Source organism: Eimeria necatrix, genomic scaffold (genome assembly GCF_000499385.1).
Source record: "Eimeria necatrix Houghton genomic scaffold, Enh_scaff256, whole genome shotgun sequence".
NCBI classification, from domain to species: Eukaryota; Apicomplexa; class Conoidasida; order Eucoccidiorida; family Eimeriidae; genus Eimeria; species Eimeria necatrix.
The window spans coordinates 18,844-40,728 of record NW_013653123.1 but is presented as its reverse complement, the minus strand read 5'-3'; the positions used below and the strand labels follow the sequence as shown (position 1 = coordinate 40,728).

General features: G+C 50.5%; 6 protein-coding genes across 6 annotated transcripts; 4 read left to right on the top strand and 2 right to left on the bottom strand.

Annotated features, from left to right (window-relative positions):
- Positions 1 to 1,567: 1,567 nt before the first annotated feature.
- Positions 1,568 to 4,533, top strand: ENH_00035230 (WD-40 repeat protein, putative; the record flags this gene model as incomplete). Its single annotated transcript, XM_013580391.1, has 10 exons — positions 1,568 to 1,678; positions 1,857 to 2,165; positions 2,278 to 2,378; positions 2,562 to 2,661; positions 2,758 to 3,098; positions 3,323 to 3,476; positions 3,618 to 3,761; positions 3,881 to 3,986; positions 4,135 to 4,221; positions 4,442 to 4,533. The coding sequence occupies 10 exons, from the start codon at positions 1,568 to 1,570 to the stop codon at positions 4,531 to 4,533; spliced, it is 1,545 nt and encodes a 514-aa protein (XP_013435845.1).
- Positions 4,534 to 6,120: 1,587 nt separating this feature from the next.
- Positions 6,121 to 6,342, top strand: ENH_00035220 (hypothetical protein, conserved; the record flags this gene model as incomplete). The annotated part of the gene is made up of 1 exon (XM_013580390.1): positions 6,121 to 6,342. One exon carries the CDS (start codon positions 6,121 to 6,123, stop codon positions 6,340 to 6,342), a length of 222 nt encoding a protein of 73 aa, XP_013435844.1.
- A 47-nt stretch (positions 6,343 to 6,389) lies between these two features.
- ENH_00035210 (hypothetical protein, conserved) lies at positions 6,390 to 10,878 on the bottom strand (the record flags this gene model as incomplete). Its single annotated transcript, XM_013580389.1, has 8 exons — positions 6,390 to 6,593; positions 6,760 to 7,406; positions 7,614 to 7,695; positions 7,831 to 8,040; positions 8,548 to 8,746; positions 8,911 to 9,025; positions 9,205 to 9,447; positions 9,612 to 10,878. The coding sequence occupies 8 exons, from the start codon at positions 10,876 to 10,878 to the stop codon at positions 6,390 to 6,392; spliced, it is 2,967 nt and encodes a 988-aa protein (XP_013435843.1).
- Positions 10,879 to 11,739: 861 nt separating this feature from the next.
- ENH_00035200 (protein tyrosine phosphatase-like domian-containing protein, putative) lies at positions 11,740 to 12,993 on the top strand (the record flags this gene model as incomplete). Its single annotated transcript, XM_013580388.1, has 4 exons — positions 11,740 to 12,025; positions 12,175 to 12,325; positions 12,473 to 12,579; positions 12,722 to 12,993. 4 exons carry the CDS (start codon positions 11,740 to 11,742, stop codon positions 12,991 to 12,993), a joined length of 816 nt encoding a protein of 271 aa, XP_013435842.1.
- Positions 12,994 to 13,498: 505 nt separating this feature from the next.
- ENH_00035190 (hypothetical protein, conserved) lies at positions 13,499 to 17,151 on the bottom strand (the record flags this gene model as incomplete). Its single annotated transcript, XM_013580387.1, is given in 11 exon segments — positions 13,499 to 13,586; positions 13,695 to 13,816; positions 14,006 to 14,188; positions 14,299 to 14,364; positions 14,490 to 14,582; positions 14,720 to 14,848; positions 14,949 to 15,033; positions 15,181 to 15,272; positions 15,439 to 15,581; positions 15,874 to 17,110; positions 17,116 to 17,151. Coding segments are annotated over 11 exon segments (2,274 nt in total).
- Positions 17,152 to 18,320: 1,169 nt separating this feature from the next.
- On the top strand, positions 18,321 to 19,727 carry ENH_00035180 (hypothetical protein, conserved; the record flags this gene model as incomplete). The annotated part of the gene is made up of 4 exons (XM_013580386.1): positions 18,321 to 18,570; positions 18,698 to 18,743; positions 18,905 to 19,160; positions 19,599 to 19,727. 4 exons carry the CDS (start codon positions 18,321 to 18,323, stop codon positions 19,725 to 19,727), a joined length of 681 nt encoding a protein of 226 aa, XP_013435840.1.
- Positions 19,728 to 21,885: the final 2,158 nt, after the last annotated feature.

Below are 21,885 nucleotides of genomic sequence, written 5' to 3'. Positions count from 1 at the left end.
ATTTGATCATTGGAATCGCAATAGGGCCTGCTCCAGGAAGCCACCTCCATTCAATAATCCTAGAATGCATTGTTCGCACGCACACCAGGTGATTTATGCCCTCAAAGGGCAAAAAAGCCGTTTTTTTCTTTTGAAAGAGCCCGTGGCGGGCTTACGGCTTCTAGACAGTCACCGGTTCGGCGCACACTGCACCTATATTTCCTCTCCGTTGCTATTCTCACAACTAAAATCATTGGGCAGTGATATATTTATGCATATGACTGATTGCAAGATATTTCATGGCATCATTTTTACCGCAGTGTGCAGTCCTACAAGTTGCCTAATCGAACCCGGTGGAGCGAAGCTGCGCGTGGTCATTGCTTCTGTAGGCTATCCTTCTGGGAGAGCTCTAGTATAGCTGCTCAACAGATTTTACAGTATGTGGACTTCACAGAACGGAGCTGCTTCCTTGGTTACTGTTCGTGCTTTCTGCCTTCCTCAATGGCAGCTTCGCATGTGCAGCACACGCCAAACCAAGAAGCAGTTAGTGCAGGTCACTTCCACATTAGGATGCAGTACTGTACTCTTGAAAAGAAACGGTTTAGACACTTACTTTATTCTTATTGCCCTGCTCTGCACTTCATATGACTGTCATACGACTGTCCTTTCCTAGGGCTACTAACGTACTCTTCCGCATATGGAATTAAAATTGGGCGTAAGCGGCATTGAAGGCCATTATCATAAAATGAACACATTTAAGACATGCCCTTTAGACGTACAGAGAATTTTTTCTGGAATAAAGCGCTGAGTGATTGTTTTCGCGCAGCAGTGCTCAAGTTGATGAGCAAAGGAAGTCATTTAGCCTGCGGGCTTTGTACGCCACATCAAACACTGCTACTCCCCCACAGTGAAACTGAGCAGCTCCATTTAACAACCAAAGCAACACACTGCGCAATGCAGATTAGTAAGACACACGAAAGGTAGTGGTTTGGTACGCCCAGCGCACCGTCATACACGTCCTTGTTGGACGTGTATGCTTCACCGAGCGCAGCAAACTCATTTCATCTTAATTCCTTATTCGACCAAACAATTTAGCTTAATTTGAATTTGTTCGAACTCGATATGTTGGTTGAACAGCAGCTGCAATATACTTGGCGCTTGCAGAACACTGTCTGGTGATCCAGCGTGCGCCTGCTCATGCGGTTTGGGAACAACATAGAAAACAATACGCCATGTACATTAACTAAGTCATTCCTCTTTTGTAACATAAATATGTAGCTATTGCTATCAGGGGCTTGACTGAACACGGACAACGGTCTTCTGCAGCAATGGGCAGGCGCTGATGTGCTCACCTGTGTATCCTTCGAGCTCACATAGTGAAGACGCGAGAACATTTTAGCCTCTGTTCATGCCTAAAAGCAAGAGGAAATCCATGTTATACACCAGGAGGCTCTTTTGTAGACTGAGGCGACGTGACGGGGACGAGGGCATGCAGGCGCACACCCCGCTTGCACAAGCACTGAACGAAAGGCTGTCTGTTGAACTTGTAGTACGTCGGCTTCAAGCCGGCGGGTAGGACGATTAGAAGATGGCTCTGAGAGCGCGACAGGAGCAGCAGCTCCATCTGGCCATTGCTCTCTATCTCGAGTCGAAATTTCCAGAGGCTTACAGAGTGTTTGAAAGGGAAGCACATGTAGACGTAAGTACTTCTACTCTTCACATTTTCTAATCCGCAGAGTATGCTAGGGCTGTGTGCATCGTTTGTGCATGGTTTCCTGGCGTCTTGTGTGGTCTATGGCCAGAATCTAGCCTGCTGCGCCTGTCGACTCCTCAGTTATGTGCTCGGGTTGATTGTTGCAGTGTCTGCTTGTGAGCAGTTTTCTGCTGCGACAGCCTTAACTCACGGGAGTGAGAAGTTTGACAGTGAAACATTACCAAAGCGATGGGGTGCTACGGCCCGCCTTCAAGCTCGTGTGACTGTGCTTCAAAATCAGCTCCAGCAGCAGGGACAACAACTAAAACTGTTCACATCCACAGCGTGCAATTCAGGGAACAAGAAAGCAGCAGGGCTTCCAAGCTTCAAACCATCCTACGTGATATCTGCTCAGAGGCAGCCCGTGACATGCTGTGTTTTCCACCCTCTTTTACCCCAGCTCTTGATCGGAGCAGACGATGGCAACGTTCGTGTGAGAATCTGCTTTCACGCAGTTCTTGAGGCACTGCAGGCACATTAGCTTTTTGATGAGGCGCTCAAGCATTTCCTACTTCCCCAGACTGTCATTTCTGGTTGCCGCGCAGGTCACATCAGTGGAAGGAAGCGGCCCTGGTGCGATCACGCGGATTTTTAGGGCACACCATGCATCAGTTACGGGTTTAGCATTTGATCCTTCAGGCCGCTGGTGAGGTGTCCTCTTGTCCACACTGTCTTCGTGCGAATCTAAATAAGCTTCCGTACCAGTTTAACGGCAGCTTTGAGCAAGATGCGTATTTTGCAAGGCGTTCCTTTGGAACTATTGTAACTCTGTGAATCCGCATTAGGGGGCTCAGTTTCGCTCGACGTATGCAAGGTTCGTGTTTTTCAGGTTAGCTACGTGCTCCAGTGACATGACGCTTCGACTATTCGACGTCCAGACTTCGTATACACTGAAGGAAACATTGAGAGGCCATGATGATTCTGTTTCGGTATGTTGACTATTTACGTCATTTGCGTCGTCACTCTTTCAGCATTGAACTCTGGCAGGTTCAAGCGAGTGCTTGCATTGGATCCTTACTATGCAGGCCATTGCATTTCTTACTTTGAGGGATAACAAAGGAAGAAATGATGTCGCTCCTATGCGCCTGCGTGGACTGAGCAACGGAGGTGTTGCAGACGGGGACCCGCACGGAAATGACTCTGGTAGCAGCACCTGCATCATTTCTTGCTCACGAGATGGCTCACTGAAGCTGTGGGATGCAGAAACGGGCCTCTGTCTTCGGACATTTACCCCCGTAGATACAGCAGGGGCCTGGGGGGTCGGTGGAACTGCAGGGAGTGGTGGCTCGTGGGTCCGCTGCCTTTGCGTGCCTGAGGCAAAGCTGCGTCCTGCCCCTTTTTTCGCATCTGGTGGAAACGATCAAAGGTAATTCAATGGGGTTTGTGACACGTTTCCCTTTCGTCAGTTACCCATCAGTGAATAGACTTCAGATTATCCTGCTGACTAGTAGGGGTTTGGGTGCCAAGCGATATACATTAACTCTAAACATTGTAGCACTTCTGTCAGTGTTGCTCCAAGTGCAATACTTTGCCGCTTTAATGTGCCTTTCCTGCACCCCTTGACCCGTTGATGCTTCTTATACCTTCCAGGGTGGTTATTTGGAGGCCAGACTTCACATCAGCCGTCCGAGAACTTGTCGGCCACCAGCACGTCATTGAATCGGTTACCTTCGCGACAGAGGCAATGCTACGCCACATGCATGCTCACAGGATGGCGCCACCACCCTTACCGTCCTCCATGCTGGTCAGGATCTGTAGCACAGTGTTAGTATAAGCAGGTCTTGGCGAGGAGACGCGCCTCATACAGCATGATTTACACGAATTGTACTGCACAGCAAAGCTGTATAGCAAGAACTGACTCTGTCGTACGCCCCTTCTTTTTCAGGACACAAAGGCACTTTTGGAGGCAGAAGGAGAGGGAAAGACAACTCACGCTCTGCGGATAGCGGGCTTGGTACTTATTTCCGCTAGCCGCGATAAAACCATTAAAATGTGGGATGTCATCGGAGGCACTTGCATTCAGACGCTCGTAAGTTACAGTGAGAAAACCTTGCAGCACGTTTCATAGGTATACCTGTGGTATGCAGTCAGCCTTTTCATTTTCCCTGTTTCATTTTGCTTGCTGCGGTATTTTCCGTTACTCCGAAGGTAGGTCACGATAACTGGGTCCGGCAGGTTGTCGTACATCCTACTGGGGAGCACATTATTTCTTGCAGTGACGACAGAAGCATAAGGACATGGAACGTTCTAACAGGTGAAATGCCAGGCTTGCCGTTCAGCGCGCCTAAATTTTCACCTAGCCAGCCATGTTTCACCGAAGAAAGTAAACGATATCTAATGACTGTTGACATAATTTAGTCCTCGCTGCGCACATCATCGGGTCATGTTGCCGGACTACGCAGGCGATTGCGAGCGGACGATTGAAGGCGCGCACTCGCAATTTGTGACTTGCCTCGATTACGACTTGAAAACTGACATCTTGGCCAGTGGTAAGATGTGTATCCACTTTCATCTTCATCCAATTTTTTGTACCAATGGCGTCGTTGAATAGGCTCCAAATAGTGTGGATGAAGCTGTGCTACGTGTAACCCTGGCAACAGACTGACATGTAGAAGGCAGCTTGCATACAAGTCAAAGGCAACTGCACAGCTTGGTAGAACTTCCCTGTGAACAAGCTTTTGTGTTTCATGTTGCTTGGCTTCTCTGCAGCTTCTCTTGATGCAACTGTCAAGCTTTGGCCCTGCCGGGTAGATGACGCAAAGGATCCTCCTGCAGGGGACGAATCAACGTCCCACTCCTAGCTCACCTCCAGAAAGTATCCTACCTTGTTTCTGCGGGCTTCTGCCAAAGTAGTATTGTCAGCTCTTCGGTGTTGTACTTGGCTACAGACTGAATGTTGTGTTTGACTAATGTTGTGCTTTACTGAGAATAGCGTAGCGGTGCCAGTCCCTAAGTTGAAACTGCCGACAGCGCCCGCATGCCGGATGGCGCTGCATGCCTAAGGTGGTTGAACGCGTGCCACGAGTGCTGCATTCCAGTAACATCTAGACCTATTTTCCGTGGCTTTCTGCGCCGAAGCCTGCGCTCAAGCGCGTAGCACGGCTCGGAAAGTTGCCCTAAGTCTTAATGGTTACTTTGAAGGCCTGGTGCTACTGCCACAGACTGCCTTGATAACGGTTGCAGCAATGGGGGCCGGCGTAATCTCTGTTTTTGAAGACTTTAGAACATTATTACCACCAACTGGGGAGCGAAGGTACTCGAATCTGCAGATTCTGAAGTGCCGGGAATCAAAGCCCTGATGTTCCTGCATCTAGCGTGTCTGCTAGGCAATCATCCGCTCAGGCAGTTGGGGCGGATGCTTTTGTCGCATATTATGGGGAATACTTGGTCTGTCGAGCCTATTTTCCGCAAAGTGCTCAGCCACAATGGCGTATGTCGCAGCCACTGTGGTCGAATCATACGGCAGTGGCGGCTTGCTACCGTGCATGCATTGTATCCACGCGAGGTACCTGTTCTTTACATACTGTGCTCCTACAAGCAAAATGATCCGTGGATCTAGCTGCAAAGACGAAATGTACACTTCAGGGAAGCCTGCCAACTGGAAAGAAGCTTGTGCGAAAAAAAAACAGTCCGCTGAACCAGGTGCACTTTACTGGAACAGCGCATAAGTTTCGATACACACCAAACATAGTACCGCATGCTCGCGCTGGCATTCATCGGTCCTCTAAAATTCTAAAGCTGCCTATTCTAGTACCAACGATCTGAGCGCCATGTCGTAGGAGGCAATGCTGCTCCTCCGGAAGCCGTTACTGTTCCCGTAGACTGCGTTGCTTATGCTGCAGCAAAGGCGAAGAAGCACCGCTTCCGAGTATGGGGACCTCCTCAAGCGACACATGAACTCCAGAAGCTGCGAGAAATGCACCAGAACGTAGCCAAATTTACGGCTGCAGCATATGGTCTAATGGAATCAGCCGAGTGTGAACTGCGAGCGGGAAGATCCAGCAAAAAAAGTCAATGCAACCAAGATGTAGCGCATGTCCATACAAAGAAACACTGCACGCTTCTGGTCTTACTAAGTTGGCTGCGAGAACAGAAGACAGAAGCAAGGCTGCTCCTACAAACGTCGGAAGGGTCATCAGTAAGGGAAGCCAATTTCCGTCCGCATTCGGTGACCAGTCGGTGTTTGTCTGCTTCGAAGGCGTGGTCCTCTGGAGCCAATGGGCCGCGCTCTACTGAACGAGTAGCCAATGCACCACTAACACGGCCGAGGAGACAGCTACGTGGAGTCGCTTCCAGACGCTGCTTACGCGCAGACTCTCCAGGAGAGCCTTTCAAGTTCTCTGTGGGATCGCAAAGTGTCGTACTTTCCACCCCAACACTGCATCGCAATGAATTTGCGGGGGCCCCAGGGACCGGTTGACAAGAGCGGGATTGTTGGGTGTCAATCATTTTCTTCCTTGCAAACGAGCTTGAAAAAATGCGAAAAGCCCTGGAAGCGAGCTGCGGGCTTGGATTTACTGCGGGAGGCTCGACACTGCTATTGCTGCAAGGATTTTGAGGTACAGGAAGTGTTTCATGACCAACTGCACGATCATCAGATGGCCGCATGAGAGAAGAATCGTGCGGAAGTAGGGGGCGGGCGTTCGTCGTATTTACTTCAGTGCTCATGCCTGGCAGTGGAATGGAGTTGGCCCTTGAGTTCTGTTGACTCGCCTTGCAAGATGTCGTCAGTGTGTGTTGTATTTTCTGACGCTTTTGGCGTTCTGGCGAAGACCCGGGTGAAAGCACTGGCAGTGAGGAGCTCGATGACGCGCTCGATGAAGAGCTCGGACTGCTTGAGCGGCTGCTTGTGGCGTAACGCCTGTCGAACTGAACAAAAACCTCACGCAGTCAACACGCCGACATCTTCCCGATGTCTACACACCGAAAACTAAGACGTGAAAGGCGTTTCGTTCATCTCCTCCGCCTGAATGTCGTCGTTAGCCTCAGATGCTCACCAATTGCCTGCGCTGCTTTGCGATGCTCACCAATTGTTTGCGCGTAGACCGGATGGTAGCTGGAGGCTCAGCGTGGCGCTCCAGCTCCTCTAAAAACGTGCTGAGGCGTTCAAAAGCGTCAAGTTTAGGAACTTGTTCAACCCGTTGAGGTGTTTGTAAGGAAACCGTCGAAAGCACAGTGGGCAATGAAGCCCCGTGGAGGCCCCACTGCGCCTCTTTATTGCTGCCTGCTCTACGGACGAGTAACTGTACAGGCAAAAAAGATTCCTTGTCTCCCATCCAGCAAACAAAAGTAGCGTACTCCCGCATGAGCTGAGCCGTAAGTTTCGCTAGGGTCTTCAATCGCGACTTGTAATCCAACACAAATCTCGGAATTACAGAGAGCAGCATATCTCCAGTGTCGTGCATGACTGCTTCTGAAGCCCTTTCTTTGGATGGGCCTTTAACACTAGAATGGCAGCACTGCAACAGCTGGGCAGCCAGAGCTCGAATAGGATCCTTCGGGTCCTGCTCCATTTCTCTCTCGGCCACTGACCGGTTAGACGAAGCATAGACTGACGCACGGTATAACAGAAGTAGCACCTGCACAAGCGACGCCTGCTGCTCCAATAAAGCTCCTATCGGCTTCTGTGCTGCTCTTTTAAGCAGCGTGAGTTCCGTGCTATCAAGGGGCTTGCCTGTAGGCACGTCGCCAACTCGCACTTTGCCCATTAACTGCCGTGTTCAAATACGTTGTTCAATTTCAACGAAACTATGGCTCTTTCTGTGATTTGTAAAACGCCGCAACACCCTGAGGTACTGCCTAAAGGTATGCCCCATCGAATGAGGATTCAACTTGCTCTCAAGTGGGGGTAATGTACCAACCCTAAATTGGTCTTGCTCACCAGTGTGACACACAAGGATTTTTAACAAGGAGCGACTGCGGTCTACAGAACCATCAGCACCAAATCCGTACTGCTTCTTGACCTAAAGATTCAAAAAGGCCTCTTCATCTTGTGTATATCTTGTGGTGCAAAACGGATGGTTACGTGTGCGCGCCACATTTTGCAACTCTTCATATACACGCACTGTAGTACATGCCAAGCACATTGCCAGCCTTACCATATCAAATAGCAAAGGCCACCTAAACATTGGAAAGCTACTCGCAGTCTTTTGTGTCCTGCCTGCATTGTCTACTTTGGGTTCTGTCTTGTTCGCCAGTGTGGGCTTCACGTTCTCTGCTTCACTCTGACCCGCTCCTCCCGTTATAGGCCCGTGACTGGACATAGTCTGACAGACACCGCTGACAAAAGCGGCTGCCTGAGCAACCACCTATAAAGAGGTCAACAACCCGGACAAACGCACAGTTGTAGGTAACCTCGTCATGCCAACTTCTGACGGTATCCCTGCTAGTAAAGGGCATGAAATTAATATGGTAAACCAAGTGACGTGTGATCAGCTTGTGGAAAGAGTAAGTTCATCCAGCCTACCCTGACACATTGAGCAATTTTCAGCGCCCGTCTCCTCAGCATCGCTAAGCAGTCGATCTTCACCTGAACTTGCTGGGGGCAATCAACACAAAACACATCACTTTTGGGTCAACTTGGTGCCTTCAGCATGAGCCCAAAAAGCCTTTTAAACGTTGCTGCATATCGTACCACCATCAATGAAGAGAGGTACGCCTCCATGGTTTTGTTGTTTAAAAAGTGTAGGAGCTCTAGCCGTTGGTGAAGCGCACCGAACTCGAAGACCTATACGGCAAATAAAGAGCCAGAAGACGTGGCAGACACACGTAGCCGCCCATTTTCCTCATGAACAAAGATAAGCCAACGGGCACACTTGAATTAGGGCAAATGCGGACGAAAGATAAGTAGCGGCAGAAGCAGTAGCGGCAAGGACACCGCATACAAAAGCAGCAAACGATTCTTCGTCATCGGGAGGGCCCGAAGCACAATCCCTGCTTTTGGCAAGCGCATCGCGTGCATCAAACCAGAGCTGACGCCTGTCTGTCGCCGCAGTCATGTCGGGCACCACCTCCCTGCAAGCAAGTAGAAAAGCTCAAACCTTTTTATCTGCCGAAAAAAAAGACCCTAAGTTAAAAGCTAGAACAAAATCCCAGCATAAGAACGCAAACAGTAGCGAATCAGTGCGGCGCGAGCACATAAGATATAACAGTACGCTCAGAATGACCAGAACACACACAGGAGAAGTTCTATAGCGCTTGAATTCAGTGTGCACTGCAAGATGTCCGATTGCAGCCGCTTAATGAAGTTGATACGATCAACGCATCCCCTCCTCAGAGCTGATAGGGAGATGCCTGTTCACAAAAACCAGCACGATGCAACAAAGTGATCTGTGGATGGAATGAAAAAGGGGAACCTGAGCCTTGCATCATTCTGTAGTATCGCTTGGAACAAAAGTGAGCGTCAAATATTTTGCCTTGAACTGCTCTTCGGTCTCGATCGAAACAAAAATGAGCGTCACGCGTTTCCTCACTGATGCTCTTTCTGACAGACGGAGGCAGCGTAGCTGCCTTTTTCTTCCCTTTGTTACCCAGACTAAACAGATTAACATCTTTCGCGAGGGTAGCAGCTTGTGAGCCGACAGTCAAACCGAACCCTTTGGGCTGCACGGGAGGCGCCGATGAAGGCGAAGCTTTGGTGCGCCGAAACCACTCAACCAGGCGAGGGTCATCCGTAACAGTGTATCCTGAAGCATCATGCGGCTTCACTTCAAGAACTGCACACCGCCCAAAAAAACAAAAATCACGTCAGCGGTCAACAAAAATCCCTGCTACTTCCGAAATTCTAACCACGGCCCCGCTGCCTCGCCTACTTCCAAAATGGATCGCTCCATGGGTAAACCGTCACTTTAACTATGCAAAAGGGGAAAAGGACACCAACCTGAAAAACCGATTTCCTCCACTACACTTTTGAGGGAATTCCTGGAAGAGTCCCTGTTCAATGAAGGAGCCAGGGCTTGTTGCTGATCCTGTTGTGGAACTGCCAGAGTTGACTGCACAGCTTCTTCTAAACCCAGCAGCCACGAGGCTTCCAGCGGCTCAGCAGGCAAAAGCGTCGCCGGCGTTGTAGCTGTCGATCCCTCAATGCTCTTTTGGCAGCTGCTGCTGCTGCCAATAATGGTATCAGTGCTCTCTTCAGTGCAGCAACTACCGCCATCCACCAGATGGTCAACGCAGCAGCCGCGCAAAGAGCTTACTGACTCATCTCGAAGGCACCAGCCCCACAGACGTAAGTTGGTGTTGGAAGAAGAGGACAAACATTTGTTCATCATTGTTCCCGGGGGCTTCCTACCAGGGCCTCGGCCATTGGGGGGGGCCCCGGGAGCCCTTCCTTTTCTAGCTTTATTCACAACTTCTGATGCATTGTGGACTCCCTTGTTCTCTGTATCAGCAGGAGTTAATCTCTTGGGCTGTGACGTTGACTCTGAGCTCGGAAGCCGCGCTGTAACTGCTGAGCTGCTAGGATCTGCCACAGCAGGAGGGCCCTCGTTGAGTGCTGCAGTCGCAGCTGCAAGTTTCGCAGACTTCGCTTCTTCCTTGAGCCGTTTGTTCTCCTCTCTCAAGCTCGCGACCAGCTCCCTTAACGCAGCTATTTCCGCAGCTGTATCTTTGGTATCACACCCTTCTATCAGTGCCTCCGTTGCTGTCGAAACCAACAGTGGCCCCATATTATGGGTCAAAAGAGGATTAGGATCATCTTTCAATTCATTAGACTGGACGGTCGACTCGGCCAGAGGACCATTTTGCTTCGACGGAACCAGCGGAGCAGAAACGCTTCCGTCAGAAGACGTAGAAGAGGCTAGAGATGTTTCCGATTCACTTCCACATCTACTTTTGCTTCTGTCTGATGACGTGTCATTGCAATTTAAGCCAGGCTCAGCCGGCTGTGTTTTCTTCGTAGACTCTGGCGAGGAAAAGTTCTCAGCTGAGGGCGAAGGTCTTGCGGAATGAATTAACTCATGAGATCGTTGTTCCTGCATCTGCAACGGCTCTGGTACTCCATTGAAATCGCAAACAGTAGCCGTCGTACCGAGCTGTTCTGAAGGGCTATACGTGCAGATATCTGCTGAAGGTAGTGGAGTAGGACAATACCCACATTTCCCTGTGTCCTCTGGAGGCACGCGCCGCATCGACGGCGGGGAAGACATCCACAAGGCCAATAAAGATTCCCCAGATGGAGAAATGCTTGTTGAAGTCCTTGAACTAACTGCAGGCTGTGAAGCTAGTTTGGAACGGATGTACTGGCGTAGTGCGTGCCGTCCTGCTTAACGTATTCCACTACACTGAAATATGCAATGCAGGGCAGCTTGATAAGATGCAGCGAAGACAACAGTATTGGCTTAGGATTTTATAGGGGCAGAAGCGGGCACGTGGTCGATGTGGGAAAAATTCAGCGAGGGGGCCCGATAGATTCCCAAATACCGCGAGACAAATTGCCAAAAAATGCAAGGCAACTGCTTATAATATAAGAAAACCTTAGTTGCAGAGCTCGGCAAAGAGACCGAATAAAGGGCTAATTTCCTTCTACACAGTGGGAGCCAGAGGAGGGGCAGGTGTTACATACAGTTTCCCATAGATAAAGTTTCATCTAATGCAATAATTTTCTGAGCGGAAATGAGAATCAGGAACCCGCCAACATATATCACAAACTGCAAAAATTGTTTTTTATTATACCGGATAGTGTACTTCCCTGGGGCAATGTGACGAACTTCACCCTAGAGACGGCCGCCACAGCCGAAGCTGAAACGCCGACGCCGTGATAAATATTGCCAGCATGCGCAAGCTTTGCTGTCTTGGGGTAGCACACCCTGGCCTGATAATTAATCCATTTGATTTCTCCTCATTGCTATTTAGTAACTTCAGTGTAAGCTGTCGCGAAGCTGTCTCCCAGCTGCCCACACCGCGTTTCGCTGCAAGTCTTTAGAGCTGAAGGGAAAGGCAGCGGCGCCGGTTGATTGAGAGCCTTGTAACGATTCATTAATCTTATTCTATTTATGGAGGCCAAGGAAATGGCGGTGGCTGATACGGGCAGCAAAGACAGTGCCGGCGGGTCGGCGGGGGCCAGTTTTCAAAAACAGTCGACTCCAAAGAATGGAGTCCTGGGCTCCCTATACATGATGGCGTTCAACGTCTTGTGTAGCCTTGCATGGGGCAATGTATTTTATGTTATAGTCAAGCATTGTCTTGACCACAATTTGCCGGGTGCCTTCCACGTCTCACTCTGGCCTGAGTTGGAGTCTCCTCTCTTTTTCGCCCAGAGTTTGGCTGTGATGGAAATTGTGCATTCTCTTATGGGTCAGCTAAGTGTACCAGCTTGAGCAGGACAGGCAAATTGTATGCCCAGGGCGGCAGCTACCAATGCAAAGCCTCTACGTGGCCGGGACCATTACAGTTATGCTCTTACACAACGATGCCTTGCTCTGTGGAACTACGTTTGTTTGCAGGCCTTGTTAGAAGCAGCGTAATGACAACAATCATGCAGGTTTTTTCTCGGTTGCAGTTGGTGTGGCTTCTGTTCCCCACTGTCCCCTCTTCCCGACATCCCGTGGCGTTGCTGACCTGCGTAGCAGCCTGGAGCTGCGCTGAGCTTTTGAGGTAGGAGGAGCTTGGTATCAGTCTCAAGCACACAATAAGAATAATTTTGCGCCTTGACAAGACCTGCGAGGTTGCCTTACAACACAGGGCTTCGATGCTGCAGAGCAGAAGAGTAGACGTCGAAAAGTGTGTCAATGCGGCTGACAGGTTCCCCTTCTTCGCTGTCCAGCAGCTTCTCCAGCTTGTTGATCTTATGCGCAAAGATGCAACGCCCCTTGAGGTGCCTGTTCTGCTAAAGTGGCTACGCTACTCAGGTGTGCAAACGCCGAAGGACCCCTTAGTACCACAAAGCAGTGGGACGTTCTTCCACGTTGAATTCGGCATTCATTCAGTTTCCCCGTTTTCCACTGTGCTTAAGCCTAGATAATACCATTGTTGTTGTTTGCTTGTCTGTAGGTTTCACTGTGCTGTACCCGATTGGCATCACAAGTGAAGTGGTCTGTATGTGGTCCAGCCTCGAAGCCCTCAGAAGCTCTTATGCACTCTCCCACTACCCAACCCCAATGCCAAACAAGTTGAACTTCGAGTTGAGTCTGTACTGGTCATATCTTATCCTACTTTGCCTGTACATCCCTGGCAGCGTCCAGCTGTACAGTCACATGCTGAAACAACGCAGGAAGTACTTGTACGGCACTGGGCAAGAAACTACCGCGAAAAAGGAAAACTGAGAAAAGCTTAAGGCGTCGTAGTCGGCCGACTGTGGGTGGCGGTAGTGGCATCGGCTGAGTTGAACAGATCCAGTGCTGCCTACATTGACCTGCAGTGCCATATGGCGCCAGAGCTGATAATGCTTTCTGGCAATCTGTTTCGAAGTCAACGCCTTTCACAACTTATCGCATGCAGCAAACTGTTGCAGCGCTAAAAAGACAGCGACAGCTAAGAGGCTGCTTCTTGATTGTTGCTGCTTCGGAGTCACGGCTCACACGTGAGTGGTTTGCAGTGCAATCCATCATCTGTGTTGGCCCCCAGGTTGGAGGATGCCGCATTCTAGTGCAGTTAGCGATAAATTGAGGTGCACACTGTTTCTTTTTTCCCGATCTAGACCGAACTAAGAAATCTGAAAAAGGGGCAGGTCTCCGCAAATGGGATAAGGCGCTCAGACAACACCCCGCTGGACACGAAAAGCTGCTATACTAGATGTAGAAGGGCACGAGCGCTGAGACCGCTTGCATTTTAGAAAGTAGATACTGTTTCGCCTGTTTCTGCCTGGTTTCGGCGCAAGCTGCCTGGGATGAGCTTCCGCGCAGCCCCTCGCAGGTACCTGCAGCAGCGAATGCAAACAATATGCTTCCAACGTTATTTGGGGGGACTAGAGGCCCCCTCAAGCGCTAGCTGAATATTTAGGGCACGCTGTGTAGTCTTCGTGTACCTCTCCTTTGCCGCCGCATCTTCCGCTTCTGTGTAGGGTGCGAGAGGCACCAGAATGACTTCCCAACCTTCCGCCTGCAGGATGCGTCGTCTCTTCTCAGCGTAAGCTTTTTGTTCAAATTCCTGGCAACAAAAGCGCAAAGGTGGAAATTCCTCCGCTGTACCCGAGAGTACTTAGAAGTAATCGAAATAGTAGACGGGCCATACCTACTGCCGGCGCTCCTTGTAGGCAAGTGTGGCCACACAAGGTTTCTCACAAGGGTTTCTCAATTTTCTGAGTAGCTCAGTAGCTCAATTTGCTGAGTAGCTCACGTTCCATGGAGGGCAAAGGAGCCACGGTGTATCCCACTCCACTGTGGTGCGGCTTAGAGGGTCCGCAAGCTCCAGCAAGAAAGGGCCGTACATAGAAGGGTGCAGATGGAATTCACCACCCGCGATTCGCACAAGGGGAGCATTCACATGCTGCTGCTCTAGTGGTGGGGCAAAGCACGCCAGCTGCAACAGTCGCAGACACACCGCTAAGGAAGTTAAAGTGAATCTGACGATGTTCGCCATGTGTATCAGGCATGCACCTTTACGGCGATTGCAGCAGAGTTGCCACCCACTTTGACCTGCGTCGCTCGAACCTTTTCCAACCACGATCGCATGCTGGGTGCCAACGCTGCATAAACCTGCAAAACACGTAGACAGTGTTTTTCCTCTCTATGTACTTGTCCCTTCAACTTCGTTGCAATGCCTATGTAGAGGATCCGCTGTTTCGTCTTCTTCATCGTAACTGTTGCCCTGCTGGCCGTACTTCAGGGTAGTCATGGCGAATGCACAACTCCATCAGCTTCAAAGGCAGTAAAATCTTGTTCAGACCGTGGACAGTTAGAGCGTCCGCTGTTGCCTGAAAAAGCACACAGATGCTTCGCGCAAAAGTTTCGGAAGTACATTGAAAGCTTACACAAAATAAGGCGCGCACACTTGTACCTGAGGCCTTCAACATTAAAACCCTTTGCAGTGCCATGCAGATACTGAGCTGACCTCCGTGGGGGCTGCTCTCCCCTCTGCGGCTTCGCTAAATTCTGACACAGACTCTTCATTGTCTGGGGCCTTGGTGACTGCATAATTTGTGGGCGCTTCAGCCCTAATCAAACCCTTTATAAGAGCTACCTGCAATCAAACAGCTTGAAAATTTTGCCGTTCTGCTGTAGCTGCCCCTTTTCTAGTTGCCAAGTGCTCAATGCGAGAGCGAGACGTGGAGCTCACGTACGATGTTTACTGGTGTAAGGATCTTGTAGAAGAGCATCGGCTTGCCCCACAAAACAAGTAGGCTGGGGTCACTAAGCCCTCGAAACCTGAAGTTGAAATAAGCACTCGTCACGGGAGGTCAAAATCTTGCAAAATAAACAAGTATCTTTTGTCTTTTGGCATATTAGAAAGAGCACCAATATGGAGGACAATCTGTCCTTGCTTATTCAGCAAAAGTAGCCGAGCCCCCTCACCGTTTGCCAGCAATAACATTTAGTTTGGCCGCCTGCGCTGGGTTCTCGAGCATTCTCAACTGCACCAGTGCCGGAATTAGCCCACTGATGCTCTGCAGCATCAAAAAGAGTAAATTTTCAGCGCAGAAACATGCATAAAGCGAAGATGCATCCAATGCAGTGCACTGTGGCTTTTAGGACAGTTCAAAATGCCAAGGCAAACAGAGGTGCGAAGATTCCATCTGGCCAAACGCAAGAAACATCGAACAAGGGGCATACTTTTGCCGGGAGAAAAGCGAGATTTTTCACGAGATGCTCTCCAAGTTTTATTGTGAAGTCGCCAGCAACAATATTCGAGGAAAAGCTCGCCTGGAATATGCGACATACATGCCACGGGCGCAGCTTGTCGAGTCTGCTGAGAACTACACACCTCCACTAGCAAAAACGCATGCAATAAAATAAAATAAAATATTTCCGATATAATTAAAAGTGCACTATGGCGTATCGGCTTCTCAAGTTCTACGTTTCTTGTCAGCAACGGATGCTTCAGAAGCTGGGAAACCACAGACTACAGCGAATCGTGACTGCCGTCAAACAAAACTTGTCCGAGTATATATATATATATTATAAACAAATATAAATATAAATATATATAAATATAAATATATATATGTTATATATATATATGTCTAGGTGTGTCTTGAAGGAGTTCACCTTCATCGCAAACGAACTCAACGAATCCCCCGTTTTCTCTGAAGCCTCCCTTAAGGGAGGCGTAGAAGACCCGCGAAAGGCAGTCGCCCTGAAGCTGGTGGACTTGCTTGGCCACTTGCCGCTGCACTTCTTCGAAGGCGGCGCAGCACTCCTCCAGTGCGGGCTGCCACTCAGTGGGGCCTGCTGCTGCTGCTGCTGCTGCTGCTGCTGCTGCTGCTGCTGCAGCTGCGTCGGAAGCTGGATTTCGAGCCGCTGCTGCTGCTCTGTCCAGCAGCTTCTTCGCGTAAGCCAGCCCCTGGCAAGCCCGCGTGATCTCCAGAACATCCATTTCAGAAAGTCTTCTTCGAAAGCTTCTGAAGATCGCCTGCCACTGCGCAGGAGCCGCTGCAGGCCCTGCTGCAGCTGCTGCAGTCCCGCAGCCCTCGCTCGAGGCTGAGCTTTCCAAAAAGCAAGTTCTGCCGAGCAAGTAAAGCAGCTGTTGAGAGCTGAGTTCACTCGGCTCAATTCGCACTAAGTCCGAGTCGCTTATGGCCTTGAAAATGGGCCTTTTTTGCCGCTTTTTCCTGCGTTTTGCTGCAGCAGCAGCGTCTGCAGCAGCTGCTGCTGCTGCCCTCGCGGGGCCTGCAGCGCTGCTGTCTTTGAACTCTCCAGAATGCTCCACAGCTTTCCTGGCTCTCCGCCTCTTCAGGGCTTCTCTCACTGACTCCACACTGTATTCAACAAACAGCCCCGAGCCCGGACTCCCATCAGTCACTGGGTAGGCCCCATCTGCTGCAGCTCCTGCTGCAGCAGCAGCAGCAGCTGCTGCTGCTGCAGTCCCTGCTGCAGCTGTAGACAGAGCAGCGCGGCTCTGCGCACATTTGCCAATTAAACTCACACTTTGCATGCAAGTGTTTGAGTGCAGAGCAGCAGCACGAGGGCCAGCCAGCGAGCGCAGACTGCGAGTTGGGAGAAGTGTTGGGAATTCCTTATTTCGGCGAAGTCCCCATGCAGCTGCAGCACGGGCTCCTTTGCTGCTGCTGCTGCTGCTGCTGCCTGGGCGGGAGCTGCTGCGGGGCTGCTGCTGCTGCCTGGCTGCAGCAACCAGCGGGCAGGCGCCGCGGGAGACAGGGCAAGTGGAGATACTCTTGAACTCTGCACTCTGCAGCTGCAGCAGTCTCTGTGGGGTCTGCTGCAGCAGCAGATCTGCTGCGGTCTGCTGCAGCAGCAGCTCTGCTGCAGCTCGGCAGCAGCACTTCGTCAGCCCCAGCCACCGCGAGTGGAGCTGCATGTTTGCATTTGGCCGCGAGATCCAGAAAGGGTCTTCACACAGTTTTCAACTCCGCGGGAAACAGCGAAGACCCTTTCCTTGTCTGCACCAGCCAGTGTTGATTTGAAGATTTGATTAACATGAAATGAATAAAACTGCAAACAAGATGTGTAGCTGAGGGAACAAGGGAAGCTTTCACGGCATCTCCGACGGCTTCTGCTGACGCAGCCGGGGGGCCCCTAGGGGGCCCCAATGCTCCCGTGTCAGATCTTGCCACGGACAGAAGACTGAGGGCGTTTGCGAAAGCTAATCTCCAGAACTGTCCAAAATGCGGCTGTTTTGAATGGCGTATAAAGTTATTCCTTCAGAGTCCCGAAAAATTTGTGCAGCTTGGGACTTCTGTGTTCGAGCGCCAAATGATCCTGTCGAGGCTTCCAGCGTGCAAGTCTGGGTCTCGGATGCCGGAATCCCGCTAGCACGAAAAAAAACGTGAAAAAAGTACATATGATGCAAATGATACTGTATATGTTTATCGTTGGCTGAGTGGACTGCCGCAGTCTTAGACTTGCAGACGCTCAATAAAATCGACCGAACCCAATGAATGTTCGAACAAATGGCCTTGAAGCCCCATCGACCCTAATATTTTTGTTTGTCCTAAATACTCGTCGCATATTATTGAGTAGATCAGCGGAAACTAGAAGAGCGCATTTTGAAGTGCACGGAAGCCGCCGACGGTGAGTGTATCGACAGTTGAATCCCACAGCCGTGCGAGAGAACTTCTATCTAGCCAGCGTTTTAGAGGCATGGCTGGTCTTTGGTGAATATGTTGAGACCAACAACATTAATTTCAGTGCAGCTTTTAACCTGGTTTTCCTTCCAGTGTTTGGCTGATGGGGGACTCATTACAAGACCGCAGTCTGCTGAGTTTCCCAGCACGGCGGTGCTCGAACAAGAGATGGAATCACTAGTATGCACAAAACTGGCTCAGTTTCAAGATAACTATCATCGCATAATATTATTTCAGAACTCATCGTCTCCATTTCTGAAAAGTTTCGAGCGGACTGTCCACAAACTGCCACCGGCGGAGCAGCAGGTTGGCTGGCAGCGCAGTGATCGTCGCAGTCCACGAATGCATTTCACTCGTGACAGCAAATAGAGGCTTCGATATTGGAAAAAGCAGAAGAGCAGGTGAAATGGAATGCCAGAAGTGCTCGTATTTGCACTATTGCATTCCTTCGGGTCGGCGTGGCAGATGGCGGAAGAAGCGAAAGAAGCCGAAGGCTGCGTGACAGACTTCTCGTGCGTTTCGAAGGCCCACGCGTCTCATCTTGAATTTGTTTCTGAGTCTTTTAATTCTGTTTTGAACTTCTTTAAAGGGCCCCTTGCCCGCGTTCTTGGGTGCCGCGATCTGACAGGGAAACATCCAGCCAGTACTGCGACGCGCCCAAGTAAGCCTTCCAATATAACTGACTCATTTGTTGCATGCAGCCTCTTGCGGTGGCTTCAGAGACTACAAAGGCATGCCATTTCCTGCCATTCTTGTTAAGGACTGGCAAGTTATGGCAGTGCTTGCAGGGTACTGCGAAACGTCGAAGTCTTTTGAATTTTACCCGGAAAGCGCGTAAGGCCTCCTTTGCCGCTCTTTGGCTCGCGAGTTGAGTGCAGAACTTTCGAAGAAAGGCCGACTGGGCAAAAGACTGCCAAGTAGGCCCTGCAGCAGCAGCAGCAGCAGCAGCAGCAGCAGCAGCAGCAGCAGCAAACAGCACCGGCTGAACTCTGCAGGCACAGTGGCCCTGCAAGGGCGATGAGATCCACTCTTGCCCCTCGGGCTCTCGCGACTACTCCTGGCCTTGCCCCCAGGGCTTTGGACTGCGGCCAGACGGGGAGACTTGCGAGGCTGGTGAGGAGTGAAGGCCCCTCCTTTAGTCTGCGCAAAACTCAACAAATGGCGGCTGCAGCTCTCGGAAACTATTCTGGAATTTGTCCTTTAGTGGCGAACTTCAGCGGCTTCAGCGAGGCCGCGAAGCGCTCTTGGAGTGTACGTACACCGCGCAAGTGCAGTCACTTCTCCGAACACTTCGGAGCCGCCATTAATAAAAATCTGCACAATATCTGCTGGTGGAAATCTAGGATGCATGCGGCGCGTACTGGCCGTGCACGCAAGACTGCGTGGTGAGAAGAGACAGAAGGAAATGGAAAGTTCAGATTTTCATGTTGCATGCATGCAACTCCAATGGGGCTGATAGGCTGGCTATGAGGCCATTTGCCCCGAAGGCTGGTGAGCTTTCCACAGCAGCAGCAGCAGCAGCAGTTTTGCTGCAGCAGCTGAACTGCAGGGCCCACGAGGGGGCGTTCTGGTGTGCTGCTCCTGCCGCGTACACTGCGAGGGGCCCCTGTGAAGGCCGCTGGAACTTCAAAGTATTTGGACTTCTTGCATGCAGCAGTTTCGCTGGTTTGTCTTCAACTCTTTTCGCAGTACTTCACCAAAGACATGAAACGCTCCTTCGAACACTCCTGCCAAGCCCACTTCCCCTGCGAGAACACCTGCGAAAAGGAATACGCAGATCCCTGTCCCAAGGGCAAGCATGCAGAGTCTGGCTTTTAGTGCTGAGACAAATATGAGGCTCTGCAGGCTGGGCCAAAAAGGATAACACATGCCACGCCCCTGAAGGCCAGGCCCCCTGCGGGGTAAACAGAGTGTCTTTTGCCCTCGCGACACTCTCCGAGAAGAAAAGCTTCGAGAGGTGATTTCACTTCACATTCTTCCAAGTGAAACTGTTTTCATAAAGGCCGCGGGGACAGTGCATGCAACGTCAGCTGGCCCTGCAAAGGTACTTTCTGTGCAGCAGCGGCGCTGTGCACTTTCATGTTGCAGCTTCCTCCAGCGACCGACACTTGCGAAATAAACTGGAGCTTTCCTTGTCCCGTGGGTAAGCTAGGCAGCACTTCTTCAATTAATTGCTTTTCTTCATCCCGGAAACAGGCTGGAACGTCCTGCCTCCGATTGGCAAGAGTCTGTCGATGATGACATCAGAATCTGAACAGGGGTCAAACTGGCTCGTAAGGCTTGCTGCGATCCCCTTAAATTAGCAAGCCAGCTTAATTTATTTAAAAATAATATCTTATAGGAGGCAGCATGCGAGCCTCCTGGCTCCACGACTGCGGCTTGTGAAAAAAGAGAAGCGTTTCAGTCGGAAGCCGAAAAGCGGAAATGGGCGTCCATGTGCGAACTGACATGGTGCAGTGTTCTTCTTCTCTGTTTTATTTTGCAAAGTGTCTAAGGAAATAATAAATCTATCCTTAGGCCCTGCGTTGAAACAGAGAAGGAAAAGTAAGTGCAGCCCTGCCACGATCTCGCAACGGTTGACCAACAGTTGCAGGGCGTACACTGCAATATCTGCCAAACGAATGCCATGTAAGCTTCAACTTAAGTGTTTGCATGCACGCGATTCTCATTTTGCTTCTCCAGGGGCTGTTTTTGGACCACGGTAAGCTAACGGGCTACTCCTGGGACTTTGTGGCTTTCATCATACAACTTGAAGGCCCCCCACGCCCGTGACAGATCGCAGGCAAGTTCACTGTGAATACTCAAACTCTTGCGCGTGTGCATGCGGCGTTCTTCAGAGAACTTGGAAAGCACGGACCCGTGCACCACGGTATTGCAACTTTGCGTAAAAAACCCAACTTGCCACTACTTGCTGCGCCTCAGACACCGGGGAGGTCTGGCCCCGCCACCCCGGAAAAATTCTGCCCTTTTCGCGCATTGTTGGAGTTGAACACAAGAGAGTGGCCCCCGCCGCCCCTTCTGTTGTTCAACCCCTCACTACTGTGGTTTCCGAAAGAAAGGTAAGCCTCATGCTGCTTGCTTTCAGACTCACCTCCTAGGCTGTCGCCACTATTGCCACCAGGGCGAGATGAGACCACCTGAAAAGGAATATGCCGGTATTCACTTTTTTTATTTTCAAGGAGGAGGTGATAAACAGTCTAATCACTTTGTTGTTTAGCTCATAGAGGCTACTACGGCGGCCTCGCAGTTGGCTTCCACTTGCTGGGTAAGTCAACTGTGCTCAAGATCAAAAGCCAAAAGTGCAGCTCTGTTGCCGCACCAGGATCTTCGACTTAGAGCGTGGAGTAGATGCATGCATTACTTTTTTTCTGCACATAAAACACCACAAAGCGTGGCTCATCACAAATGCTGTGGCGAAACTACAAAGGAAGAAGCAGCTCAATCCATGCTCGCTGACACTACTGATTTCACAAGCATACTTTCGTTTTGCACAACCCACAGTTGATTTTCTGTCGCGAACTCGTAAAAAACTGAAAGGTCCTTGTTGCTCTTTTGCTTCAGTTGTCGCTTGTCTTGTGGCTGATGTTTTTGGCTTTCATTGTCCTGAACTAAGAAGTTCATAACGCGAGCACTGGCTCTTCCCGAATTCCCAAGGGTGTCCGGACATTCCCACGCATTGCTAGACAGCTATGACCCTTCCACTGCAGTCCAGCATTCCTTTCAAAGCCATACTTAGGCCTTAAGACCTTAACGTGACTTTGAAATGAACACTGGACTGCCTCTGGTGCTGCCTAGCAGTAAGCCGGAGAATTGCTTGTCCAGAGGGGCAGAAATCAGGGAAGCTGTACTGCCTTGCTAGCCGGAGGTGACCCGAGCTACAGCAGCTTCCTGTGACTCTACGTTTCAGCCTGCCAGCCCGGCTCTGCCGAAGCTAAGGAATGTCCAACTCTTAGCTACTGGCAGGAATTGGTGCACT